We start from the raw sequence: 26,722 nt of genomic DNA on the forward strand, positions 1-26,722 counted from the left end.
TAGAAGATGACAAAGCCCTTGAAGTCTCACCAGTCTTCTGCTTCTTTACAGGCTTTTCTGGAGCAACTTGCTTTTTCCTCTTTAACTTTTTGTCAACTTCACTGTCAGTATCGCTGCCTGAAGAGCTTGAAGAAACAAGTTCCTTTGATTTAGGCATTGCTCCGCTACTGCAGTCGACAGTCTCCTGCTCGCTCCACACCTGGACTTTTTTGAGACAGTTTCATGATACAGTTCACACTAGCTCTGAACTCACTTTGTATCCCAGGCTGGTCTTGAACTCCATGATCATCCTGCCTCAGCCTCCTGAATGCTGAGATTATAGGCAAGCATATAAATTTTTAGGATTGTTATGTCTAACTCTGATTTTTATATCATATTTTGACCCAATGCTTTTACATAAGTCATTCACATTCCTTCAATCACCATGAGAAATTCCTTCTAAGTATTGCAGACCTATGAATGCCTCCAGTTCAGCTAGTGAGGTGTCATAATGAATACTTTTAATTGGCTATTCATATATCCAGAATATTTTACTTGCATTTGAGCCTTTATGTATTTCACAGCATCTTGTCGCAGTTTTGTCTGTTAGAATTTCTAACACTGAATAGCGGTGCAGGCATTCTGTCCAATACCTTTCACCAATGCCAACATCCTCATTATATTTTTGTATCTTGTTCTAATACTGGATCCTTCCATTTGGTTGTGTGGCCATTTCTCACAACATTCCAACTAGTCAAATATGTACTCACATTGCTGTTTTCTTCATCATATGAATCCACATTCCCTGTGTCTATATCAGTTGAATCTTGCTCCATTTCACTGTCATTGAACTTTGGCTCACATGGCCACAAAGCTGTTGTTGTCCTCATCATCATGATCATCATCATCTACCCTCACCACTTTTTTAATCTTTTATTTACTTAGTATAGGGTCTCACTATGCAGCTCAGACTCCCCAGCACTGGGAGTACAAGCATGCACCACCACACCTGGTTTCAGTGGCCAGCCCTTCCAGGCAAACACAGCATATAGTGCCAGAAATTGAACCCAAGTCCTTGCTGCCAAGCACTTAGACCCCTGAGCTATCTCTCCAGCCCAACCCTCACCACTCTTTTTCCTTTCTTTCTTTTTTTTTTTTTTTTTTTTTTTGCAGAACCGGGGATTGAACTCAGGCCCTTGCACTTGCCAGGCAAGTACTTATTCTACTGAGCTATCTCCCTGGCCCCACCTCATGTCCCTGGCCCCACTCACCACTTTTCTGTTATGAAAACATTCATTTTACCAATGGATCTTCTTTAACATTCATGAATGAGTAATCTAATGATTTGCTTTTTTTTTTTTTTTTTTTTGGCAGAACCAGGGATTGAACTCAGGCCCTTGCACTTGCCAAGGAAGCGCTTATTCTACTGAGCCATCTCCCCGGCCCATGATTTGCTTCTGACTTCCTCCGTGTACCATTGTCCTGAACTGGGATACTTCTAAGAAAAAATTAAAAGCAAACTTTTCAGCAAACGCTGAAGTGAAAGTATACTGGATATTCAGGTAAACATACTCAAAAACTGTTCCACAGAGGATAATGTGGCAGTAAATCCTGGTTTGATGCTTTTGGACAGGGGCACACACCATGCCTTTTCACATCAAGTGGGTAAAGAGCAGGATTGCTTCCTGCATCCTTCAGGAAAGGTACTAAGGGGCTGGGGAGATGGCTCAGTGGAATAAGTGCTTCCTTGACAAGCACAAGGGCCTGAATTCAATCCCTGGTTCTGAAAAAAAAAAAAAAAAAAAGGAAAGGTACTAAGATGCACACTGGCTACTATTACACTTAATAGTGCAAGAGTAAAAATTTACAGTAGAAAAGGAAGGGTTATATATGTGGCACCCATTACACTTAGAGAGTTTAAGGAAGTAATCTTGGTTTAGGTACAACAAATCTTAGTTGGACATTTTCTCTCTCTCTCTCTTTTTTTTTTTTCAAAACTGGGGATTGAACTCAGGCCCTTGCACCTTATTTTATTGAGCTATCTCCTCGGCCTGACATTTTCTTATAAAAATTCAGACTATTGATTTACATGGGACCTGTAGAGCTTAAAGTATTTTTTGGTGGTACCAGGGATTGAACTCAGGACCTTGTACTTGCCAGGCAAGTGCTTATTCTACTGAGCTATTTCCCTGGTCCCAAGTATTCGCTCTAGACTCTAGTTAAGTTCTAGCTATTTTGCTAGAAATAGCTAAATTTAGCCTTTATTTCTCAAAACACATTGAGAGGAAAATAATTATTTTTTTTCTAAACTCTGAACTGGAATTTGCAATATGAAAATGGCTAAACCTAAACTGTTCTTTAGCCAGAGCTTAACTGAAAATGGCTATGATCGCTTCTTCGGCTTCTGACCACAATCAAATAAATGTAAAGATCACCATAACACTGCTTTCTGGCTTTCAGATCGATAGGTAAGTATACCAAAGGTCTGTACAACTACACTGATGAGGCTGTAAACATGAGGTCCTACATATTTACTTATGATTCAGGCGCAAAGCCTCAAATTTGGTCTTTCTTCCACAGGGAGCATCATTAAAAAAAAAAAAGAAAAGAAAAGAAAAAAAAAAACCCATAGGAGCATCAGCAAAGGCGTAAATATGGGGCATAGGAAAGCCTGACCAGTATCTCAACCGTTTGCCTGCCTATGTATGCAGATATCTATAAGTTCAACAATCACTGTTTTCAAAATCCCATATGATTCTGTTCATTGTCTACCATCAGGAAAGGGACCAGCCTGTACACAAGCTAAAAGTGCCAGGATAGGGAAAGTTCAATTGTAACTGGTGCTATTTATTCTAACAATTGGTAAAAGTTTCTCATAAACATGAAGATGCTATTTAGAATGTAAATTCTAGTTTTTCATTAAACAAGCTATCTTTTAAAATTCATTAAGAATTTGTACTGAAAATGTTTTCCTAAAAGTACTAAAAGCAGGACATGGAACACAACTCTAGTAAAGTATGTGCTTAGCATGTTTGAGGCCCTGTGTTCAGTGTAAACCCACCCACAAATTTTTTTTTTTTTTAGAAACTAAAATCATTTTGCCTGGGGCCAGGGAGATGGCTCAGCTAAATAAGCGTTTCCCCGGCAAGTGCAAGGGCCTGAGTTCAATCCCTGGTTCCGCAAAAAAAAAAAAAAAAAAAAAAAAAAAAAACAATAAAATCATTATGCCTGAGGCAAGAAACCAGAAATTAGTATCCTGCATAACATTTCCCTACTAGCAATAGTACAAAACTGATCATTTTGTATTATAGGATTCTTTTTTTTTTTTGCGGTACCAGGGATCGAACTCAGGACCTTGCACTTGCCAGGCAGGCGCTTATGCCACTGAGCCATCCCTGGCCCCTCATTTTGCATTATAAATCCAAATATAAGGCTGGATTTTAATGCCAGGAGATTCTCCTGCCTCAGCTTCCCAAGTGCTGGGATTTGAAGGGAGGATGTAAAATTTTCAACCAATGTGGAAAAACCAAGGTCATCCTGAATGAAATGACTTAATCCCCCCAAATTATGGGTTCTTCAGCAAATACCCCAATTCTCTTAATTTCTAAAACTAAGCACCTGCCTGGCAAGTGCAAGGTCCTGAGTTCAATTCCCGGTACCAAAAAATAAAACAGACTAATTTTTTTCTGTGCGTTGCTGCTATGGTAAACCTTTGTTGATTTCTTTTTGAAAACTTATATAAGACTAGAAAGGATTAAGGGATAAGTAAGATTCCAACTATTCTCAACTCATAAACCCAGAATGGCTGCCATGAAGTGAGCGAAGGACAAATGAATAAGTAGGAAATGAGCCTGAAAACAAAAAACGAATAGCTTTGAGGGCTGTGTAGCACCTCAAGAGTCCAAAGAACCATGCGGCCTGGACCACACCATTTTGTGAGCTATGACTGCTCACATATCTAACTTCTCTATGCTTGTTGCCTCAACTGCTAAAATGGCAATAATAATGAGTACCCAATACCTCACAGAAATATCATATAGATTAAGTGAGTTAGTATACATAAAAGCACTCAATAATCTCCATGGATGCGTAATTCTGGTCTTAAACAGGGCCAAGGACTAACTCCGCGCCACAAAATTCTCAAACCCGGGCTTCAGAATACCTGACTGACTGAAAACAGATGCTTTACTACTCTTACCCAAGTTTAGTTGGTACAGCATTTTCGCTTTCACCACATTCATACAATGGGCAAACCGAGGACTAGACAATTACTACTTCCCTGCCTACCCAAGTCACCTGTCCAATTCTGGGGAACAATAGCGGGAACCAGCTCTCCTGACCCTTCAAAGCCCAGCCGAAATCCCAGATTAGAAAGGCCCAGGGGCATGTTTTTGCGCAATGTCCTGGGCCTCTGGGCAGTGGACCGGACTGATTTGATTGCCTCGTCTTACCTCTTTAGGATCTCCGGATCCAGTCAGCATCTTCTGGTCGTCTTCCAGTCCCATGTCCGGCTACGTTTGCGGACTAAATGCTAACAGCAAGACCGACAGCTACTCCACTTCAGGATCAAAAAGGACTAGTAAGGGTCACTCAGCGGATATCCGGCGACCTGGCCGGAAGTGCGGCATACTAGTCGCAGTCGGCGAACACCTCCTCGGATTGGCATGTACTAACCGCTAAAGGCAGATGGTAGGGGAAACTTGTATTTAATTCTACGGACATTTTGCTAAGAAACGTTCCTCTAGTCACTCCAGACACAAGTATACTGACCTAAGATTATATGTAAAATATTAACATCCTCATAACTTGAAAAATATGTTAATGCTTTTAATGGTCCTTTAGCACACTTCTCATCCCTCCCTATATCGCTTATGGACCCATCCTAACTGCTGACCTTTTCAAGATGGCGTTCCGCGAGCGCCACCTTCGGGCTCGCGCACCTCCCCAAGATGGCGGCGCCCGAGGCCTGGCGCGCCCGGAGTTGCTGGTTCTGTGAGGTAGCGGCGGCAACGACCATGGAGGCCACGTCCCGGGAGGCGGCGCCAGCGAAGAGCTCGGCCTCGGGCCCCAGCGCTCCCCCCGCCCTGTTCGAGCTGTGCGGGCGGGCGGTGAGCGCCCATATGGGGGTTCTAGAGAGCGGGGTGTGGGGTAAGTCGCGGGGTGAGGGGTGACCTGTGGTAACGAGCGGGGGCGGCCCAGCAGCCAGGGGGCTCTGGGGGCGAGGCCGAGAGGCCCGGGGCAAGGCCCAGCCCGGGGCACTGGAAGCCGAATTGTTGGGTCGCAGCACGCATTCGGTGACTGTCAGTGCTGTACAGGGTAAAGACCAAGATCAGATGAGCAAGAGGACTCGCATCGCGGCCTGGCCGGGGGGCCTGGGGGTGAGGCCAGGAGGCCTGGGCCGGGGTACAGCTGGCCGGGCCCAGGCGACCGAGGCCGGGATGGCGGGCCGGAGCCGCAGGTACCGAACTGACACTCGGTCGGGCTGGGCTGCAGCCACTCGTTTGTGGAAGTGACAGGCAGGGATGGGCCGGCTGCCGGGGGTAGGAATCGAGGTTAGCAGGCCCGGCCCGAGGCAAGGAGGACGGCCTCGGCCACCTAAGCTGTCGGACCGCCCGGGGCCTCGCGTGTCCGAGGGACGCACGGCGGTGCTGGGGCTCAGGAGGACGAGTCGCCGGGCGGAGGCGGGGCCGCGGATGGAGAGCGAGGCGAGGGGCTGGAGGAGAGGCCGAGAGACTCGCGGCCCGTGGCCTGTCTGCCGGCCCGGGCCTTGCTGCCCAGCTGTCTGGCCACTGACTGACCGGCAGGGCAGCGAGCGCCAGAGGCCGCTCGGCTGGGCCCGAACCGCCAGGGAGGGGAGAAAGCAGGTGCACGGACCCGGGGCTGTTCGGCAGCGCTGAAGGCCTGCACCACGGGCCGGCCGGTGGGCCCGGGAGGCCCCACACGGGCGACGGCGCCGGGTCCGGGACAGACGGGCCGGAGTGGGAGGGGCGCGTGGCGACGAGGAGGCCTAGGTCAGAATGGGAGCAAAGCGGGTCGGGCTGGAGGGCGATCGGGCCGAACACCGCAGGCAAGTGGCGGGCAAGGGTGAGAGCAATAGTTGGGCTATGGCCCGGAGGTCAGCTGTGGGCCAGGGAGGGGAGGCCTGCAGCGGATGGGCATGGGGAGGCCGGGCCCATGGATGCCGTCTGTCCGGCCGGCCTGGCGGCTAAGGGAGGAAATGGGTCGGTCGTGTAAGGATTGCGTTCCAGAGAGAAAGGGTAAGGTGAGGACTGAGCAACTCAGGCCTGACCGCAACAGGGATAAGGCCTCAGGCCTGACAAACTGGTGGTGTGATGGTGTTGGGGTTCAGAGCCAGGCTGAAATGGGGGGAGATCGACAGGCCAGGCCCCAGGGGGAAGGCCGCGGGGTTGGGGGGGAAAGGTGGCAGGATGGCAGGCCCTGGGCCTCGGCATGGGGGGAGGGGAGCTCCAGAGGAGGCCTGGGGTGGGGGTGGGGGGCAGGCCGCGTCCTTGCCTGGACAAGGCCCCAGGCAGGTCAAGAGTAAAAGCTTGCTGCCCCGGGGTTTGCATTACTGTCCACCATCACAGGATGGTATGTGGAAAAGGCCCTACAGTTTGGAGGACTGAGGCTCTGGAAGAGTGATCAAGGCCTTGGAGAATGATCAAGCAAGCACTAGTGGTGGATGGTAGGCCAGAGTCACCAATACTGAGGAGGCCCAAGCCATTGTAGTAGTAGGGGACGGAGGACAATTAGAAGTGGGGAAGGGATTGTAGAGGCTTTGTGCCAACATTTGGAATAGGAGAGCAGACCCATGAGGAATGGGGAAAATGTGCCAGTGGAGTTGAGCAGGAGTTCAGAAAAGTTCTGTGAATGTGGAAGGCAGATGGCTGGTGTCTGGCTGTATCTACCTGGAGCTTCTGGGATGCTACTCCTAGCTAGAAGACAGGACTGGGTATGACCTCCAGTTGGGAAAAGGAAGCACTAAAGAAAGGTATAGGCTGGAAAAAAGCAGAGAAAAAGAACTGTCTAAAAATAACAGAGAGGACCAGGCATGGTGGTGTGAAATTACATAGCAAGACCCTATCTCAAAAAAAAAAAAAAGAAAAAAAGAAAAAGAAATTAAGAGCAGTTTGGGGTTAGAAGGGGATGAGAATTCCTGTGACTATCTAAACTAAGGGGAACAAATTGGAGGAAAAGAGTATAAGGCTCTGGAAGAAATTCTTTTTGTATTGACTCTTAACCCTTGTTCCTACTACCACCACCACTGCAGTATGTATCTCAACCATTATTGCAGCCTAAGCTTCTGTCCAGATTGAGAAGAGATAGGGGAGAAAGATCTCCTGTAGGCTTAGACCAAGAAGTCATGCAGAAAAAGCTCAATTAGCTGAGGCCTTTTAGAAGATTGTCAAGTAAAGGGCCAGCCAGACAGCTCAGCAGATTAAAGCACCTGCTTAGGCAGCCACAGGGACCAAGATTTGATCCCAGCATGCTATGCTGGCTCCCACTGAGACAGTGATTGAGACTGGGCATGGTGGCATGCCTGTATTCCCAGCGCTCAGGAGGCTGAAAACAGGATCACTATGAGTCCAATCTGTGTAGTGGGACCCTGTACTAAATACATAAAATAATAATAAAAAGAGCCACATAAAAAGCCTGCTAAATAGTGCTATTTTGGAGGAAGGTCTCAATATGGACTACTAGGAAGCATTTCTTGGGGTAGAGAAGTAACATTACTTTGTGTAGGAGGTTGGATGGGAAGAATGAGTAGCGGCAGAAGGAAAGGGGACAATGAGGGGGAATTTTTTTTTTTTTTTTTTTTTTTTTTTTTTTTTCCAACTGAGTTAAGTTTTTTTTTTTTTTGCGGAACCAGGTATTGAACTCAGGCCCTTATGCTTGCCATGGAAACGCTTATTCCACTGAGCCATCTCCCTGGCCCCTGAGGGGAAAAATTTTTGAGACCGCACCTTACCAACTTACCAAAGACCAGGCTGGCCCTGACCTATGTAGCACAGACTGGCAGAATGATGAAACTTAAGTAGAATAAAGTCTACTATATCTTGAATAGGAGTTTGAACTTTATCTTAAATGTAACAGTGGGCCTTTAAAAGGCTTTGAGGAGAATGTCATCCCCAAGAGCAGTGCAGAGGCTGAGGTCAAGGAGAGCATTAATCCAGATGCATAAAGAATACTTTCAGCAGGTACACTGAATGTACAAATATACTAGACTCTTAAACTCAAGATTGTTAGTCAAGATTCAGTAAAGACAGATTGCACAAGTTTTTCTATACTCTAAAATCTTAGACTTGTTCTTCATAGGATAGAGATGCTACTGACAGGATAAACATATTTAGTGAGCCTATTGTAGCCAGGAATTGTTTTAACCAAATTACTAGCATGCTCTCCTTTAATCTTTAGTATCATCATTTATCATGAGATAGTCATTGCTATCTCTGTTTTCAAATTGAGGAAACTGAGGCTTAAAGAGGTTAGGGGCTGGGGAGATGGCTCAGTAGAATAAGCGCTTCCTTGGCAAGCGCAAGGGCCTGGGTTCAATCCCTGGTTTGGGCGGGGGGAGGTTAAATAATAAGAGGTTAAATAATTTTTCTGTGAACTCACAGGCAGGGTTTCATTCAGATTTGTCCAACTCTAGAGACTAAACCCTTTAGCTATAATACTGTAATCCCTCTCAGAACTAAAAAGGTTAGCAAAAACTGGTTGTTTTTTAAGATACAGTATATTTAAAGTATACAGATGAATTGCTTCCATTCTTTATAGAAAATTATAGTTCAGGGTATAGTGCTGACCCAGTAATATTAAAGTGATCAATCTGGAAGCTGGGAAAGGAGTTCAGAAAGGCTTAATAAAAGCCTTATTCTACTTGAAAGATAAGTAGTTGATATGCTGAAAGTGATAACATTACCTTTTGACAAAGGCAAAAGGATGTTTGGCCTGGGAGATAGCTCAGCAGCAGATGAACCTGCCTGGCGAGCTCAAGGTCATGAGTTTTGATCCCTGGTACAAATGGAAAAAAAAAAGCAGAAGGAAGCATAATATGTTAGGTAAATAACAAAGTTTAGTGTGACTTAAGTATAGAAGACAAAAGAGAGCTGAAGTTAGTAGGGTGGATTGATTATGATGCTTTTGTCACATTTTGTAGTACCTTTTCAATGGAAAATGGTTTGTTTAAAAGAAGCATTTCAGCTTCTTTTGTGGCATTGTCTCATCCTTACTCTTGAAATTCCACCTGCTATAGCTGAAGTAAACCAAAGTTTGGAACAGATTTATATTAGCTTCTCTAGGTTACTTTTGTCAAATAAGAAACTTGCCTTTCTATTTTCCTTTCCAGTAGAGTATGTAATTCTTGGAACTCTTGGGGGAAAAGTAAACATTGTGTTTTGGTTTTTGTAGCCCTCCCAGGCCCAATACTCCAAAGCATCTTACCTCTGCTCAATATATATTACTTGGAGAGGATTGAGGAAACTGCCCTCAAGAAAGGTGAGTGTCTTTCTGTCTCTTGGTGATTGTGAGGAAGGCACCATGATGTTCTTCAGGTAAATATTACACTTGATGCCCCAATAGAACTTCATGCTTTCAAAAAGTATTCTCATATCTACTTTCTTATGATTCCCTACAGTGTCCTATGAAACATTAACCAAGATACAATCATTCCGATAAAAGTGAAAAATAGGCATGCCATTATTAATAGCAAAGCTAAAACTAGAACCCACATCTTACAAATCTTGGTTTTTTGTTTTACCAAACCTATTTCTCTTCACTCTTTTGATAGTGTTATAGCTGACATTTATCTAACCCTAATGTGCTGTGCTAAGCATTGTCCTGTTTACTCAGAGAAACTTGTAAACTCATTTAATCCTTTCAAGTACCCTAGGAGATAGTTATTAACGGCATTTTACAGATGAAACTGAAATACAGAGAAATTATTATTTTGGGACCAGGAATTGAACTCAGGACCTTGCACTTGCCAGGCAGGCGCTTGCACCACTGAGCTATATCTCTGTCCCTACAAAGAAATTATTTAACTTGTGCAAGATTAGAGTATAGGTTTGATGTTCAAACCCATGCAGTCTGTCTATAGAGATAGGACTCTTTATTCTGCCCATATTGTTCCTGTAAAGCCAGAGCACAAGATGAAAGGCTGATGTACTTCGCTTATAATGGCCAACAAGCAGCCAAGTAAGTGTGATATTCTCCCTGCAGGCCTTTCCACTCAGGCTATCTGGCGCCGACTCTGGGATGAGCTGATGAAGACAAGACCTTCCAGTCTGGAAGTAAGTTTAAAGTACCAGGTAAAACTAGCCTAATCTTGCACAGTGAAAACAAGAATAACACCCAAACACAAGCTGGCAACTGGCAAGGTAAATGTACAGGACAGAAATGGAATTGATTTGGAAGGAGGGCTCAGATGTATTGTCATGAGGTTCTGGCTCACTTGGCATTTGTAACTGACTTGTGTGCACACCATATTTTCAGGGGACACAGAACAGAGAAGGGTATGATCACAGTGAATAGCAGATCCAGAATTCCTAGAATTCTTGACAGAGTTGGAGCAATGCTCAAATCTAACAGAGAAGTTAACAGAATAGATCAACTCTTCACTGAATCCAAATGCATGGCTTATGGGTAAGGGGGTGAGGTTTAGCAATAACTTATATAAACATGATTTAGGCTGGGTGTGAGGCACACACCTGTAATCCCAGCATTTGGGAGGCTGATGTAGGAGAATCACTATGAGATCCAGGCCAGCTCGGGCTACCTACTGAGTTTAAAGCCAGCCTGAACTACATAGTGAGAACCTAAGCTATATGATCAAATACAAATATAGGCTGAAAGACAAGCGGGACAAAATCTACCTCGCTATATCCCTGGAATATGGAGAAAGAAGTCAAAGCCACATCATGTGCATCACATTTGGAAGACAAGATATTATTCCAGAGACAACTTGGGAAATATATACTGCCTTGAAATAGATGAATGATTATCACATGAAAGAGAGATTCATAGACTTGTTCTCTGTGGAAGCTAAAGAAAGATACATTTTTGCTAAACTAAGGTAAAGCTTTTAAACTCTAATTGTTAATGATGAAACAAGCTAATTCCAGAGATAACACGTTTCCCATTCATTACCAAGTGTTCAAAGAGAGTTTGGATAACTACTTGATAAAAGGGTGTTATACATGGATCTCAGCATTTTAAAAGGGGTTTGACAGGATGACATTAGGGCTCCTTTTAGCCATAAGATTCTACCAGTTACAATTTCAAATACAAATCACTGGAGCTCTTATTTAAGCAGAATTTCCTTAGCTACTCCATTATTAGATGACAGAACAGATTTAATTCAATAAACATGAACTCAATCCACATACCAGATTTTATCCCAAATTTCCAAAGTAATACATACTCCCTAACCTTTTTAATTTTTATTTTTTGGTAATGGGAATTGAACTCAGGACCTTGCACTTGCCAGGCAGGTGCTGTGCTATTGAGCTATGTCCCTGGGCTCCTAATCTTCCCCCCCCACCGCAACACACTACCTAATCTTAAAAATTTACCAATTTATTTATTTATGTCAGACGGATAATGTGCCCATGTTGTAACAAGGTTTGAGGAAGGCACATCTCATGCATTATAAGACATGAACACCCAGTCATCACGCTCATGAACCGAAGGATCAAAATTTACCAATTTAGGGGGCCACAGAGATGGCTCAGTTGAGTAAGTGCTTCCCTGGCAACCACAAGGGCCTGAGTTCAATCCCCGGTTCTGCCAAAAAAATAAAAAAAAAATAAAAAAACTTACCAATTTAATAAGGAAATCTACAAATAGATTTTTAGTGATGATAGGATAAATAGTGTGATGGAGGGAAAAAAGGAGCAAGAAAGTCTGTTTTAGGTAGTATTTTTTTTTTTTTTTTTTTTTTTTGCGGAATCAGGAATTGAACTTGGGCTCTTGCACTTGCCAAGCAAGCGCTTATTCTATTGAGCCATGTCCACAGCACCTCTTTTTTAATGTATATTTTAGGACAGGATCTACAGGGTGTACAGGGTCTCACCGCTAGATGGGACCCGTATTGATTCTCCTGTTTACAGTCTCCCAAGAGCTGAGATTACAGGCATGTACCACCATGCTCAGCCTCGATTGTCGTCTCAGCACACCCCAGGGATGGGGCAGGCACAGCAGGCCCAGGGTGTGAACCCCTGGCCCCTGCACCTGCTTGTAGGCATTTAAATCCACTGAGCTATTTGTTCAGCCCTAGGAAGTATTCTTTTTTTTTTTTTTTTTTTTTGACATAATTTTATTGATAAACAAATAGCAATGAGACAGTTTCAAATCAAATCGGTAGGACAGTTTCAATAATTAACACACTGCATACAATCTTCTTAGTGGTTAATTGCTGTACAAGATGCGGACTTGAGGGCTGGAGAGATGGCTCAGTGGTCTAAAGCACCTACTTGAAACAGGCTTGGCAAAGCACAGGGACCGCGGTTCGATCCCCAGCACCACATGCCAGCCAGACCCGCTCCCTGGTGGGCTGAGCTGGCCATACACACACACAATAAATAAATGTAATAAATAAAAATAAATAAATATTAAAAAAAAAAAAAAGATGCAGACTTGATTTCCTAACCTAGGAAGTATTCTTGAACTGGTCTTTATATGATAAATAAGGCCAACTGAACAAAGAAAAAAAAAAAGATTTAATTGGAGATTTAATTCTGGTACTATACTGGGTTTAGTGACATTCAGTTCCATATCCTTCAGCTTGTTCACTTCCAGATCTGAACTGTAGCCCTTGGAGCTCAGGGCTACTGAGGCCCAATAAAATCCTCAGACACTGGGCCTTGTGGGGAAAACTGAATGCAAGATTAGAAAAAAGTAACAGCTTTCTGCAATCTTCAAATCAGATTCACTTTGTCCCAGTGTTCACAATCAGCATGGTTGATCAGCAGGTGATGAAAATTGTGTCTGACTCTTGGAGAAAACTTTGTTTTTTCAACATTATCTCAAGCTTTCTTCTTTCTAAAAAATCTTTTATTTTATGCATTTATTTGGTACAGGGGCTCACTACACAATTTGGACTTGTAGTGATCCTCCTATGTCAGCCTCCCTAGCACTGGAATTATAGGCGTGCACCACCACACCTGGTTTCAGTGGCCAACATGGCCGGGGCTGGCATGGCATGTGGTGCCGGGGGATCAAACCCAGGTCCTTGCACTTGCCAGGCAAGCACTTAGATTGCCATATCTCAAGTTTTCTGGGGGACTGGGGAGATGGCTCAGTGAATAAGCGCTTCCCTGGCAAGCACAAGGGCCTGAGTTCAATCCCCGGTTCCGCCAATAATAATAATAATAATAGCTCCATCAAAGCCTGTGTCCCCTTCAAAAAAAAAAAAAACCAAAACTGTCAAGTTTTCTGAACAAAATTTTTCTATGTTGTTATCTTAGTTCAAAGCATTTTAGAACACTTGGTGGCAAAACAGTCACTCAGAGGTCCTGCCTAAGAACATTATCTACTCCAGTTTTCTTTTGCTTCCCACTTTTGCAACATAACAACCTTTATCTCATAATTCAAAAATACTTACTGAGTGTCTTGGTGTATTGCTTAGTAATAAAACACTTGCCTAGCATGCATGACCTAGGTTCCATCCCCTAGACCACAAAAGGTGGAGGGGAACCTATTTATTGGGTTCCTGCTCACTTCCAGGCACTGTGCTAGGTCCAAGAGATACTTCTTGTAAAGCAAGACTATTTCAAACATTGTGGTACTGGCATATATAAGAGTCTTGTATAATACAATAGATATTCTGGTGACAAAGTAGTGGTGAAGTAAAGGATGATTTAATAAATGGTTCTATAGCAATTGGTTAACCATTAAAAAAAAAAAAAAAAATTTAGGGCCGGGGAGATAGCTCAGTAGAATGAGTGCTTGCCTGGAAACCGCAAGGGCCTGAGTTCAATCCCCAGTTCCGCAAAAACTAAACAAACAAAAAAAAAAAAAATTTAGAGCTTTACTTCAAAATATGCTCGAGCGGCCTTTCGGTCCTCTCCTGCATGAGAGCAGACTGGGGGGCCCTGAGCTCAGTAATAAACGGCTTTCCAAATTAAAAAAAAACAAAACAAAACATGCTCGAGCAATTTCTATATGGATTAAGGATCAAATTGTAAAAAGCAATTATTTTTTAATAGTAAAAAAGAATAAAAATGAATTGATAGCTAATCTTAGGATGGAGAAAGTACTAATTATTAATGAATAAACCAAGGAAGAAAATTTGGGGCTAAAAGTTTCACGTCAGTGGTAGAACATTTACATACCATGCAAAATTCTATTGCCAGCATTGTAAAGAAAAAAGAAAAAGCACATATGTGCTTATTTAACTATAAAAATATAAAAAGATATATACAGGAGGCCAAGGCAGTAGGATGGCTACAAGTTCAAGCCCAAGCTGAACTACAAAGCAAGACCCTATCTCAAAAAACTAACAAAGATATATAAGCTGAGAGAAAATATCTGCAAAACAAAAATTTAGAAAGAATGAGAAAAAGATGAAATTTTCCATAGCATTAAATAAAGATTTGGACAAATCACAAATATACAAAAATCTCCAAAGAATTGAAAAATGTTCAGTTTCAGCGGGACATAGTGGTGCATGCCTATAATCCCAGCACTCAGAATGCCCTGGCAGGAGGATCACTGAGTGTTCAGGGGTAGCCTGCACTACGTAGTGAATGGAAGGCTAGCCCTGATGACACAGGAAGACTCAAACAACAAACCAATAAAACAAGTTTTAAAGCCCTAATTTTAATCCCCAGTACTAGGGGAAAAAAAAATATTTTTGAAGCTGAGTGTGGTAGCACATGCACTCAGGAGGCTGAGGCAGAAAGATCTCAAGTATGCAGCCAGCCAGGAGGTACATAGCAAGCTCAAGGTTAGCCTGGACTGTACACAAGAGATAAAAACCAAACACAGAATGGAGATATTCACAAAAATATTTCTAGATGCTTATAATAGCAAAGTTTAATACCAAAAGGCCATAAATAATTAAATGTGCAATAGGAGGAGTGTTAATAATGGATTATTTTCAAAATAATTATAGATCATTTCAAAAAAAACATTTAAGCATTTGAAATTGTTCAATAGTCCCCATGTTGCAAAAATAAATGTGTACAGCTATTTACATGTATGTATACATACATACTCCAGTGAATTTGAGTTTGCTTATTTTCCTGAACATAGTATTTGTTATCAGAAAACTCAACATACAATGTATAGTTTATAATTGTTTTTTGGTGCTATAGGCACAAACCTACAGCTGATGCAGGATCACTTCAGCCACAAGTTTAAGACTAGCAAGATCCCAGCAAAAAGAACTATGTCACCCTCCCTAGGGTGTACACACAGTTCCCTTTGCTCCATCACTTCCTAAACTGCCATCTACTGAAGTTGGGCCAAGGACAGTGTTGATAGGCAAATGTCAGTTCACCTCACTGGCAGTGTCTCATTTCCCCACGTTAACACAAAGTCACTCTGCAGCCCTCTTTTGATAGGGCAGACATATAATCCCAGTACTACTGGGGAAGCCTGAGGTAGGAGCATCACAAGTTTGAACCCACTTTGGAGGCTGAGACAGGAAAATCACCAGTTTAAGGCTAGCCTGGGCTGCATAGTGAGTTTAACACCAGTGTGAACTACATAGTGAGACATTGTCTCAGAAAGAGAAAAGTGAACAGAGCAGCTAGGGATGTCGTTCTGTGATAAAAGCACTTGCCTAGCACCCACAAGGCCCTGGGTTAAATTCTTAGCACTGCAAAATGTTGAGCAGAGTTCCGAATCCAAGCTATTTTTTCTTTTTTCCCTAATGCCTCCTGCTTGGAAGCTAGACTGTTCTCTGCTGCTGCCATGCATGTAGCTCAAGCATGAAATTTTTTTTTCTAATTACTATCACAGCAGGCAGAGGCTAGGGAAATAGCTAGTGCAAAAGGAATGCTACTTTTGCCAGAGGTGGATAAAAGCCAATGCCTAAATCCCTCAAGTGTAGCTGGGAATGGTGGCACTGCCTGTAATCTCAGCACTCAGGCTGAGGGAGAACTGCACAGTGGCAGTACCATAATCAATGAGGTTTATCTGAGGTGTTATTATTGCTGAAAGGTTTAGGTCATGAGGTGACCAGTTTGGCCAGATCAAAGCATCTCCATGATCAAGATGTGGGAAATAGGTGTGATAACACACACCTGTGTGGCTTAGAAGGCTCACAAGTCCCAGCCTGACTGGGGCCACTTACTGAGACAAATGTCTCAGAACCAAAGAAAAGGGGCTGGGGAGATGGCTCAGTAGAATAAGCAAGCACAAGGACCTGAGTTCAATCCCTGGTTCCACTAAAAAAAAAGAAAAATCTTGAGTATAACAGCACACTGTGGTCGAATACTAAGGAAGTTGAGGCAGGAAGACTGCCATAGTGTATCACGCTAGCCTGAGCTATGTCAAGTTCAGCCTGAACTTACACAGGAAGACTCAACAAAGGGGTTGAGGATTGTGGCTCAGTGCAGAGGTCTGACCCCCCCCCCCCGGGGGGGGGGTGCTTCTCAGGTAGCAGAAGTCAGCATGTGGAAAGACTTCGGTGCCAAGTGGAAGAAATTTAACCTGACTCTGGACTGTGGGAGGACATAGGATGTTTGAAGCAGAATAATTTAATCAGGGGCTGGGGAGAGGCTTAGTGGAGTAAGTGCTTCTCTGGCAAGCACAAGGGCCTGAGTTCAATCCCCGGTGCCACCAAAATAAAGACTGACCTGAACAGAATAATTTAATGAACATTTTATAAGAACTTCAGTGGACTTGCCTTGCACAGAATACAAAGTAGTATGAAGAGAAATAAAAGGAACACAGAACAGTCAGGAAGCTAAGTAGTAGTACTGTGTAAGGTCTTAAGGGGCTGAAAAGTTGAAGATTAGGTTCTGGAAAAAACAACTTACAAAGCAGACTCAGTTGTGAGAGACTATGGCAAAAGAATGGTCTTAAGCTAGATTTCCTGTTCAAATCTTGATTACTGTTTACCTGTGCGATAATCTTTTTTTTTCTTTTTTCAAGTCCGAATTTTTTTGTCAGTTGATTAAAACGTTTGGGCTGGCAAGATAGCTCAGCAGACTAAGTGCCTGCTTAGGCAACTGAAGGGACTGGGGCTCAATCCTCAGTCCTGCATACCACGCCGGCCCTGCCTCTGGGCATGGAGCAACCGATTTTGGGCATAGTTGTACACAACAGTAATCCCAGCACTGGGGAGGCTGCAAACAGGAGGATCACTGAGTTTTGTGTAGCCAGACCCTGTACCAAACACATTTTTTTTTTTCCCCCCTGGAACCGGGGATTGAAAGATTAAAAATTTTTTAAAAACTGGGGCCGGGGAGATGGCTCAGTAGAATAAGTGCTTCCCTGGCAAGTGCAAGGGCCTGAGTTCACTTCCTGGTTCTGCAAAAAAAAAAAAAGTTTGATAGCTAGGTCTGGAAAACTGTAATCATAGCACTCTGGAGGCTGAGGCAGGAGGAGCATTGTGTGTTTTAGACCAGGCTGGGCTACAAAGTGAGCTTAAGACCAGCCTGAACTGCACAGCAAGACCTCTCTCAAAAATACTTTAAAAAAAAAAAAAATTTGAGAACATTGAGAATGTAGAAATGATTCTTGGGAGGGTTTGGAGGTATGGTTTAGTGGGTGAAGTGCTTGCTTAGCATTCTAAGGCTCAGGGCTCTACTCCTAGCACGGAGAGATGAGGAAGACAAAGAGAATAAAGTTGAGGAAGACAAAGAAAATAAAGTTTTCACTCTTCAGAAGTCATCAAAATAAAATTTTACACTTGATATACAAAGAATACAAATTCTGTCATGTTTCTCAGGCATGCACAGTAGCACTGCCTTACAGAAGGGAAAGCTGAACAAATTTTTTTATTCACCCGCTTGGGTACCTATTTTCTTGGCCTGTAAAATAAAACTAATAGTAACATACATCTCAAAGATGTAAGGATTAAATGAATTTGCATAATTTAAAATGTTGCCTGGTCACAAGTGCTCAGTAAATGACTTCCTACTCGTACAAAGAGGAAAGGGGACAAAGGAAATTGAACATTACAGCTATCTGGCATGTTCTTTGCTTTCAGAGTGTGACCTGTTGGCGAGCCAAGTTTATGGAAGCCTTTTTTTCCCATGTTCTACGAGGTACCATTGATGTGTCTTCTGACAAGCGCCTTTGCGACCAGCGCTTCTCACCTCTTCTGCATAGCTCCCGCCATGTTCGGCAACTCACCATCTGCAACATGCTGCAGGGTGCAACCGAGTTAGTGGCTGAGCCCAACCGCAGGGTTTTGGAGACCCTGGCCAGTTCCCTGCACACCCTCAAGTTCCGCCACCTGCTATTCTCTGATGTGGCTGCTCAGCAGTCACTGCGGCAGCTGTTGCATCAGCTCATTCACCATGGCGCTGTCAGCCAAGTGTCGCTGTACTCCTGGCCTGTGCCTGAGTCAGCCCTTTTCATCCTTATCCTTACCATGAGCGCTGGCTTCTGGCAGCCAGGCCCTGGTGGGCCACCCTGCCGCCTCTGTGGAGAAGCCTCCAGAGGCCGAGCCACATCACGAGATGAAGGGTCACTGCTGCTGGGCTCTCGCCGGCCTCGCCGGGATGCTGCTGAGCGCTGTGCTGCAGCCTTGATGGCTACCCGGAGGAAGAGTGAAACCAAGCAGATGCCCAGAATGGCACCCACCACTCGAGTGACACGCCGGAGCACACAAGAGAGCCTGACAGCAAGCGGGACAGACCCTGAGAGAGGGCTGCACCCTCCAGCCACTTCCCATGAGGCTTCTGGTACCAAGCAGCCACCTTCTACTCTGGCTGCCACTTCTTCTGCCTCTGCCTCCTCTTCCACATCCTCATCCAAAAGGGCTCCAGCTAACTCAGCCCCACAACCTAAGCCCTTAAAGCGTTTCAAACGAGCTACAGGGAAGAAGGGTCCTCGTGTCTGTCAGGGATCTGGTGCAGAGTCTGAAGACCTATATGACTTTGTTTTTATTGTGGCTGGTGAAAAGGAAGATGGTGAAGAGATGGAGATCGGTGAAGTGGCTTGTGGAGCTTTGGATGGCTCAGATCCCAGCTGCCTGGGGCTTCCGGCCCTGGAAGCCTCCCAAAGATTCCGTAGCATCTCCACTTTGGAGCTATTCACAGTTCCCCTGTCTACAGAGGCAGCTCTGACACTATGCCACCTGCTGAGCTCCTGGGTGTCTCTGGAGAGCCTCACACTCTCCTACAATGGTGAGCACCCTGCAGGGGCAAGATGGGGCTTGGATCTCATAACAGCACTCAGTGCTGACAGGGGAGCTGGAATATGATCAAAAAGCTGAAGATGTGGTTCTGTGCCTCACAGGGCAGGGCAGGAGGCTCATAAAAAAAATGGCAGCCATCAGTTTTAGGAGAGAAACTGAAATTTTGTAGGCTAGATTGGTAGAAGCAGAGGTTCCTTAGAGGCAATGAAATAAGTCAACGAGTTATAGGAGAGACAATTCAAAGCTATGTGGGACAGTATCATGTATATAGACCCATCCAGGGTTGGGATTAAATCCCACTAGACCAGTGGTGGCAAACCTATAGTTCACATGCCAAAGAGGGCTGTTTGTGTCAGTGAAAGCTCTAAAAGGTTTGTCATCACTGCACTAGACTATCATATCAAAACAGTTGTCCAAATGAAAAGGTATGGAACTTAAAAAAACCTCAAACCAGCCACTTGCAAGAAGACCTGTCTTTCTTTCCCACCTGCCAGTGCCCAGCTAGTATTTCAGGCAAACCCAAACCACCTGCCTAAATTGCTAAGTACTACTGCAGAAAATCACATAACTGTGCAAACAGTGCCTATAATACATTCAGGGTCACCAACCTGTTTCCAACATCATTCCTACTCTGCCACCTCTAATCCTTTTTTTTTTCAGCAAATTACCTGACCACCTACTTCACAAAGAAAATAGAAGCCATCACATATGAACGCCTTCAACTTGTTAACCAGCCCACCAACATTCCTGCTTCTGCATCCATCTTTTCTTTCACAATGGAGAACACTTTATTTAAGGCTAATTCTTCCACTTGTGCTCCAGATCCATACCTCCTTGTAATTATATGTTCTCTGAAGTATATATGGCATATTTTAAGTATTCTTGATATATTAGCATGATAACACATGTCTGTAATTCTCACACTCTGGGAGTCTGAAGCAGGAGTACTGCAAGTTTGATTTCAGCCTGGACAACTTAGTGAAACCCTGCTTCAAAAAAGAAAATAATTTTGGGTCGGCCAGATAGCTCAGTGGATTAAAGTGCCTGCTTGGGCAGACAGGCTGGGGTTTGATGTCTGGCATGCCATGCCAGCCCTGCCCCCAGGACATGCTGAGACAGGTGTGGCACATGCCTGTAATCCCAGTGATTGGGAGGCTGAAAATCGGCGTCACTACGAGTCCTATCTGTGTAGTGAGGCCCTGTACTAAATATTTTATTTTATTTTTTTATTTTTTAACATTTAGTGTGTGTGTGTATGTGTGGCCAGCTCAGCCCACCAGGGGGCGGGGCTGGCTGGCATTTGGTGCTGGGGGATTGAACCGCGGTCCCTGTGCTTTTCCAAGCTTGTTCCAAGTAGGTGCTTTAGACCACTGAGCCATCTCTCCAGCCCACTAAATATTTTAAAAAGAAAAAAATTTAATGAAAAGGTTGGCCTCAAACTCATTATGTAACCCAGGAATCCTGCTTTAGTCTCCCAAATGCTGAGATTACCACTACACCTGGCCAAAAATAATTTGGGAGTGGGGACGCAGGTCAGTGTGAAGGCCCTAGATTCAGTCAAAGTTCCACAAAAGACAAGCCAGCATAAGTCATTTGTCATGTGCTGCACTCACAGCTTATTCCAGACTTACTAGATACAGTGTATATATATTTTTTGAGACAAAGTCTTGCTCTGTAGTTCAGGCTGACAACATATTTTAAAATCCTCATCTTACATAAACTTGGCAGCTTTGCTATTATCTGTTTCTTTTTTGCGGAACCGGAGATTGAACTCGGGCCCTTGTACTTGCCAGGGAATTGCTTATTCTATGCTCTTATCTTTGTAAAAAAAACTTTCACTAGTGAGAAACTTCTACCTTTTTGAACATTACTTATCTCCTTTCCTATTTTGCTCTGCTTTTTTGAGAAAGGATCTCACTGTGAGGTCCAGGCTGGTCTCAAACTCACCTCCATCCTCACCTGAGCTTCCCTACAGGTGTGCACCACTTGTGATCTTATCTCTTAAGTTCAGTTCCTTAGAGTTCTCCCACTTTACATAACCTTTCTGGTTTTTACCCATTCCTGTAGCTTAAGTGGCCAGCTATGCTAAACTCTCCAATTATGACATCCCAGTCTTTCTCCTGAACTCCCTGATGCATTTACCTGATTACCAGACTTCTAACCTTGACACACCTTCACTCTGATCCTTTTTTCAGTGACATCACAGTTAAACCATTTTTCCCAAAGAAAAAATTGTCTTTACCTCTAATCACCAGGTCATGTTTTTCTATTTTTCAGCTCTATTTATTCTGTCTACAGCCTTAATTCAGGATACCTATACTCCTCTCCTCAGTCCATCATGTCAACAGTTCCTCCTGACTCCATCTGCAGTACAGCATAAGCATTCTTTTAAATATGTAGAAATAACCATGTCATCTAGTTAACTTTTCCATGCCTTCCTTCACTATACTTATAGGGTCATTCATGTTCTCCCTTCTGCTTCCCTGTATAGTTTTTTTTTTTTTTCCTTCTCAGTTCCAGGGATTGAACTCAAGACCTTGCACTTGCCAGGCAAGCACTTATTCTACTGAGCTGTCTTCCCCAGCCTCCATGTTTTTTTTTTTTTAAATTTTATTTATGTGTGTGTGTGTGTGTGTGTGTGTGTGTGTGTGTGTGGCCAGCTCAGCCCACCAGGGGGCAGGGCTGGCTGGCATGTGGTGCTGGGGGATTGAACCGTGGTCCCTGTGCTTTGCTAAGCTTGTTCTAAGTAGGTGCTTTAGACCACTGAGCCATCTCACCAGCCCCAACCTCTATGGTTTTAAGTTGAATGTTTCCACCTTTAAATTTTATATAGTCTGTATTTTTTTCAGTTCATAAAACCAGCCACTCCTTCAGGCCTCTCTGTTATTTCTTTTGCTAGTGATTCTCCTTTGTATTCCAGGACAGCTGGAACACCTTTACTGATACAAGCCAGAATAGATGTTAGGTGCTTATCTTGTAGCACTAATGTACTTCCATTATACCTTGCCTCTCCAATTCCTAATGTTTTTATCAGGTAATACAAAGCTAAATCACCCATTTCAGATGTGATTTTTCTCTGCTTCATTCCCACTGAGCGAATCTTAATATATTCCCTCTAGGTCACTGATACATTCCTTTGCAGTTTACAGGTGTTCCCCATGACTTGATTTAATCATCTTTAGTCTCACTTTTAGGACTTTCCACAATGTGGACTTGATTCTCATACCCTCTAAAGCTGTTTCCTAAGCCTCCATCTAGAAATAAGCCTTCTGTTTATGTCTTCCATTTAACAGTTGTAACCTTTATCTGTCGTAATTTTCCTTCCTTCAAGGTCCAGCCTTTTTCAGTCTTGGGGATAGAACCCAGGAGTGCTCTTATCACAGTCAATCCCCCACCCCTACTCTTTTGGCATACATGGTCTCACAATGTAATCCATGCTGGCCTTGGACTCACTAATGTAGCCTAGGCTTGCCTCAAATTCTCCGTGATCCTCCTGCTTCAGCCTCCCAAGGGCTGGAATTCCAGGCACGTACCACCACACTCGGCTTTTTTTCTGTCAGGTTCTAAGTTGCCTAGGGTGGTTTCAAATTTATGATCCAGCTTTTTCAGTATACTACACAGAAGTCTGGAGACCTGTGCTGTTCTCTGGGCCTATCGGTCTCTGGATAGCCATGTGTTGCCCTGATAATTCTTGAAGGCAAAACCTAATACAGTAGGCATTAGAATGTCAGTGGTCTGATTACCTGAGAGAAAAGCAAAATACATACACATGAGTAATCTAGAGAAAACTTTTTTAAAAAGCTCGAGATTTTTTCAAGCATTATCAATAGAAATATTTGAAATTGTCTCTGAATGTTGTCTCCTGCTGACATGAATGATTTAATCTTTCCTGCCACAGGCCTGGGCTCTAACATCTTCCGCCTGCTGGACAGCTTGAGGGCCCTGTCAGGCCAGGCTGGATGTCGCCTCCGTGCCCTACATCTCAGTGACCTATTCTCACCGCTGCCCATCCTGGAGTTGACACGTGCCATCGTGCGAGCCCTGCCCTTGCTGCGTGTTCTCTCTATCCGTGTTGACCATCCAAGTCAGCGAGACAACCCTGCTGTGCCAGGGAACGCTGGGGCCCCTAGCCACATAATTGGAGATGAGGAGATACCAGGTGAAGCACCGTGCTTGTGTACATGCAAACACACACTGAGTTTCTACACAGATGTGCAACTGTATTGGTATGGGGAAGGATCTCTACTTCAGATCTGCTTTGACTCATCCCTGGCTCACCTGGAACCATTTTTTTTTTTTTTTTTTTTTTTACCAGAGATTGAACTCAGGACTTTGTGCTTGCCAGGCAGGCACTAAAGCCACTTAATTATCTCCTCAGCCCCCTTCATCTTTACAGGCTACAACTCTTTTCTAGAACCTTGGGCTGGGTAAGGCCCAGACCACTGTAAGTCCAGAGGGTGACCATGGCAGTTTAGTTTCCAGAAGAGGGACCTGAATCTACATTTAAAAAAAAAAAAAAATTTTTTTTTTTTTTAATTTTTTTCAGACAAGGTCTCCCTACACAGTTCAGGCTAACATTGAGCTCATTTTGTAGCCCAGCCTGGTCTAAAACTCCGTAACAATCCTACAGATTACAGGCGTGGACTACCATGGCTAGCTTTGCACCAAATTAGATCCCTTGCTATATGCTCCTGTATGTCTATCCTACCATGTAGCATACATTTGTCTCCACGTGAGTGACTGAAGTCTTCCTGGACTGAAACCTCTAGACCAAATCTCATACCTAATATAGTCCCAGAACCAAGCACAGTGACTGATAAGACAAGTAGATGAATAAACTATTTGTAGCTTATTTCCTTAGAGTCAACATTGGAACTTGCTATTGGGCATATGGTAGATAGCCAGCTGGAATCTTCTCTCCCTGTCACATTCAGAAAACTGTCTGGAACAGCTGGAGATGGGATTTCCGCGAGGAGCCCAGCCAGCTCCACTCCTCTGCTCTGTTCTGAAGGCTTCAGGATCTCTGCAGCAGCTATCCCTGGACAGTGCCACTTTTGCCTCTCCCCAGGACTTTGGACTTGTATTACAGACACTCAAAGGTAGGATCCAGCCAGAATGGTGAGGAGGGCAGGTGGGGTCCTAACAGTGTTCCTTGGGAAAGCTAAGGCCTGTGGTCTCTTCCTCCCATCCAGAGTACAACTTAGCCCTGAAGAGGCTGAGCTTCCATGACATGAATCTGGCTGACTGTCAGAGCGAGGTGCTCTTTTTGCTACAGAACCTGACTCTTCAAGGTATATTCCTAATCTTGAACCTGGGCGTTCCTGGGTTTTCATTGTGGCTCCACTGCCGTCTCACTGAACTATTCTTTCTTCACCATGGTTCCTCAACTATAAAAAAGACATATACCTTACACAACCTTCCTTCTAAAAGTCCAAAACTTAGCTGCTCTACAAGCATGAGAGATGAGTCACTTTTGTAGTACTTTACTCAGTTTTTTTACCTTTCATGGGCTGGCAGAAATGGTGATGGGGGATGGGGATAATGTGTTGCACCAAGCTCCCCTCACTGACTTTTCTAACCCCGTTACTGCAAGTCAGTAGACTTATCTATGTGAATGGAGGATTTATGCAGATTGTCCTTCTAGCAACGCTTATGCTCAATCTTGTTGTATTTGAACCCAAATTTGTTCGAGCCTTGCTTGGAAACTTGGCAAGATTCCCTCTTTCCAGGTTTAAAAATTTCATACCTTGCTAGGGCCACCCTGAGGCAAGAGGGGCAGCACCAGTCCTAATGCAGTCATCCAAATTTGCTCTTAATTTCTCTTAACAGAGATTACCTTTTCTTTCTGCCGTCTGTTTGAGAAGCGTCCAGCCCAATTTCTGCCTGAGATGGTTGCTGCTATGAAGGGCAACTCCACACTGAAGGGCCTTCGGCTGCCTGGGAACCGCCTGGGTAGGAGCCAAGTCCTGGGGGGGAGGGGGCGAGAAGCCAGGCCTTTGATCTAGAATCTGCATGGGTACAGGCAGCTCTCCACTGGGAATCAGAATACAGATGTTTGTGCTGGGACTTTTTGTGTGTGCGCGCACTGGGGATTGAACTCAGGATCTTATGCTTGCTAGACAGGAACTTAGGCCACTGAGCTATCTCCTGGGCCCACTTGGCTTTTCTGCCAAGAGTTTGATTGGAATACCCTTGTTCCCTGTGCTCTGGTGGAAGTAATAGGCACTTCTCCCCTTCTCTCCAGGAAATGCTGGCCTGTTGGCTCTGGCAGATGTTTTCTCAGAAGATTCTTCCTCTTCTCTGTGTCAGCTGGACATCAGGTACACTGGAGGAGATGGGACCACAGGGCTAGAGGCCAGGGATTAATTGCTTTTGGGTATCTAATCCATGTCATCTCTATCAGCTCCAACTGCATCAAGCCAGATGGGCTTTTGGAGTTTGCCAAGCGACTGGAGCGCTGGGGCCGTGGAGCCTTTGGTCACCTGCGCCTCTTCCAGAACTGGCTGGACCAGGATGCAGTCACAGCCAGGGAAGCCATCCGGCGGCTCCGGGCCACCTGCCATGTGGTTAGCGACTCATGGGACTCATCCCAGGCCTTTGCAGATTATGTCAGCACCATGTGATGGGGCCCATACCTCACAGGCCCATGTTCAGCTAATAGTGGCTGAGGCACGGGCTGCCCAGAATCCCCACCATCTATTCTATCCTTTTCTGTCTGTCACCTTTTTTCTCTTTTTCCATCTTCCCTCCCACTGAGGTCCTGGAGGCCTTGAAGTAGCCCAGCTAAGCATTCCCACAGCTGGGTTTAGAGCCTTTGGGCCCATTCCTTAGTCCTCTGGGAACCTAGGCCAGGTCATAGTGGTTATCACCATCACTGAGGACAATTCCCTCCCCTTGCTCTAGGGTTCCCGCCTCCCCTCAAGCAGGTACCCAGGCTTTAGAGAAGTGTAGGAGTGCCCACTACCAGGCCTCTTCCCTCCTGGGCTTACCATACTGCTCTCAGGCCTCAGTCCCTTTCATACCTTTATTCCTTTCTTTTTTTTAACCAAAAAATTTTTCTTATAAAATAAATTTTGGGCAAACATCACGCAGCCCTTCTTGATGTTTTTCTCCCAGAGAACAAAATTCAGCAGGGTATGGTGGGGCAGGGGCCCCTTTCCCTGTAACTTTCCTCTCACAGCTACACCTGGATCAGCTGGTCATGACTGAAGTCCCCGCTGCTCTTTGTGGGAACGCTGGTGGAAGACGAAGGTGACAGCTGTGGAGGCAGCTTCCCAAGCAGCCTGGAGTACCTCATCTTGCAGACCCCGCTTATCAGTGCTGTGGTTCCACTGAGCCAGGTCTGAGGTGCAGTCAGAACCATCAGGGGGTGGCCAGACCTGACGGCTGTTGACACATCGTCGGCAATGGAGCCTGAACAAGAACAGA

General features: G+C 44.5%; 3 protein-coding genes and 1 non-coding gene across 6 annotated transcripts in view; 1 reads left to right on the plus strand and 3 right to left on the minus strand.

The window, feature by feature from the left end:
• The window catches only part of LOC101591817 (cytochrome b-c1 complex subunit 6, mitochondrial), a 17,271-nt gene extending 12,686 nt beyond the window's left edge, over nt 1-4,585 (minus strand). Inside the window, exon 1 of the mRNA XM_004639173.2 lies at nt 4,431-4,585. Within this exon, the coding sequence (XP_004639230.1) occupies nt 4,431-4,484 (54 nt within the window). The 5' untranslated portion in view covers nt 4,485-4,585. The remainder of the gene's footprint in view (nt 1-4,430) is intronic.
• Nucleotides 4,586-4,841: 256 nt separating this feature from the next.
• Lrrc41 (leucine rich repeat containing 41) lies at nt 4,842-26,442 on the plus strand. 3 transcript variants are annotated; one of them, XM_004639175.3, is made up of 10 exons: nt 4,842-5,127; nt 9,388-9,474; nt 10,198-10,268; nt 18,140-19,283; nt 23,193-23,453; nt 24,229-24,393; nt 24,487-24,585; nt 25,124-25,246; nt 25,539-25,614; nt 25,698-26,442. In XM_004639175.3, exons 1-10 carry the CDS (start codon nt 4,929-4,931, stop codon nt 25,915-25,917), a joined length of 2,445 nt encoding a protein of 814 aa, XP_004639232.1. In that variant the 5' UTR covers nt 4,842-4,928; the 3' UTR covers nt 25,918-26,442. The 3 variants fall into 3 exon arrangements, with proteins under 3 accessions (XP_004639232.1, XP_023579918.1, XP_023579917.1); XM_023724150.1 differs by lacking the exon at nt 4,842-5,127 and adding an exon at nt 5,173-5,437 and having other exon boundaries at nt 25,698-26,381; XM_023724149.1 differs by lacking the exon at nt 4,842-5,127 and adding an exon at nt 5,506-5,843 and having other exon boundaries at nt 25,698-26,381.
• LOC111818936 lies at nt 11,565-11,669 on the minus strand. Its single transcript, XR_002822801.1, has one exon. It is a non-coding gene; the product is annotated as a small nucleolar RNA U13 (small nucleolar RNA).
• Rad54l (RAD54 like) overlaps nt 26,305-26,722 on the minus strand; it is a 32,080-nt gene continuing 31,662 nt past the window's right edge. The window contains exon 18 of the mRNA XM_004639174.3: nt 26,305-26,707. Coding sequence (XP_004639231.1) covers nt 26,494-26,707 — 214 coding nt within the window. The 3' untranslated portion in view covers nt 26,305-26,493. The remainder of the gene's footprint in view (nt 26,708-26,722) is intronic.

Source organism: Octodon degus, unplaced genomic scaffold (genome assembly GCF_000260255.1).
Source record: "Octodon degus isolate 3935 unplaced genomic scaffold, OctDeg1.0 scaffold00107, whole genome shotgun sequence".
Taxonomy (NCBI): domain Eukaryota; kingdom Metazoa; phylum Chordata; class Mammalia; order Rodentia; family Octodontidae; genus Octodon; species Octodon degus.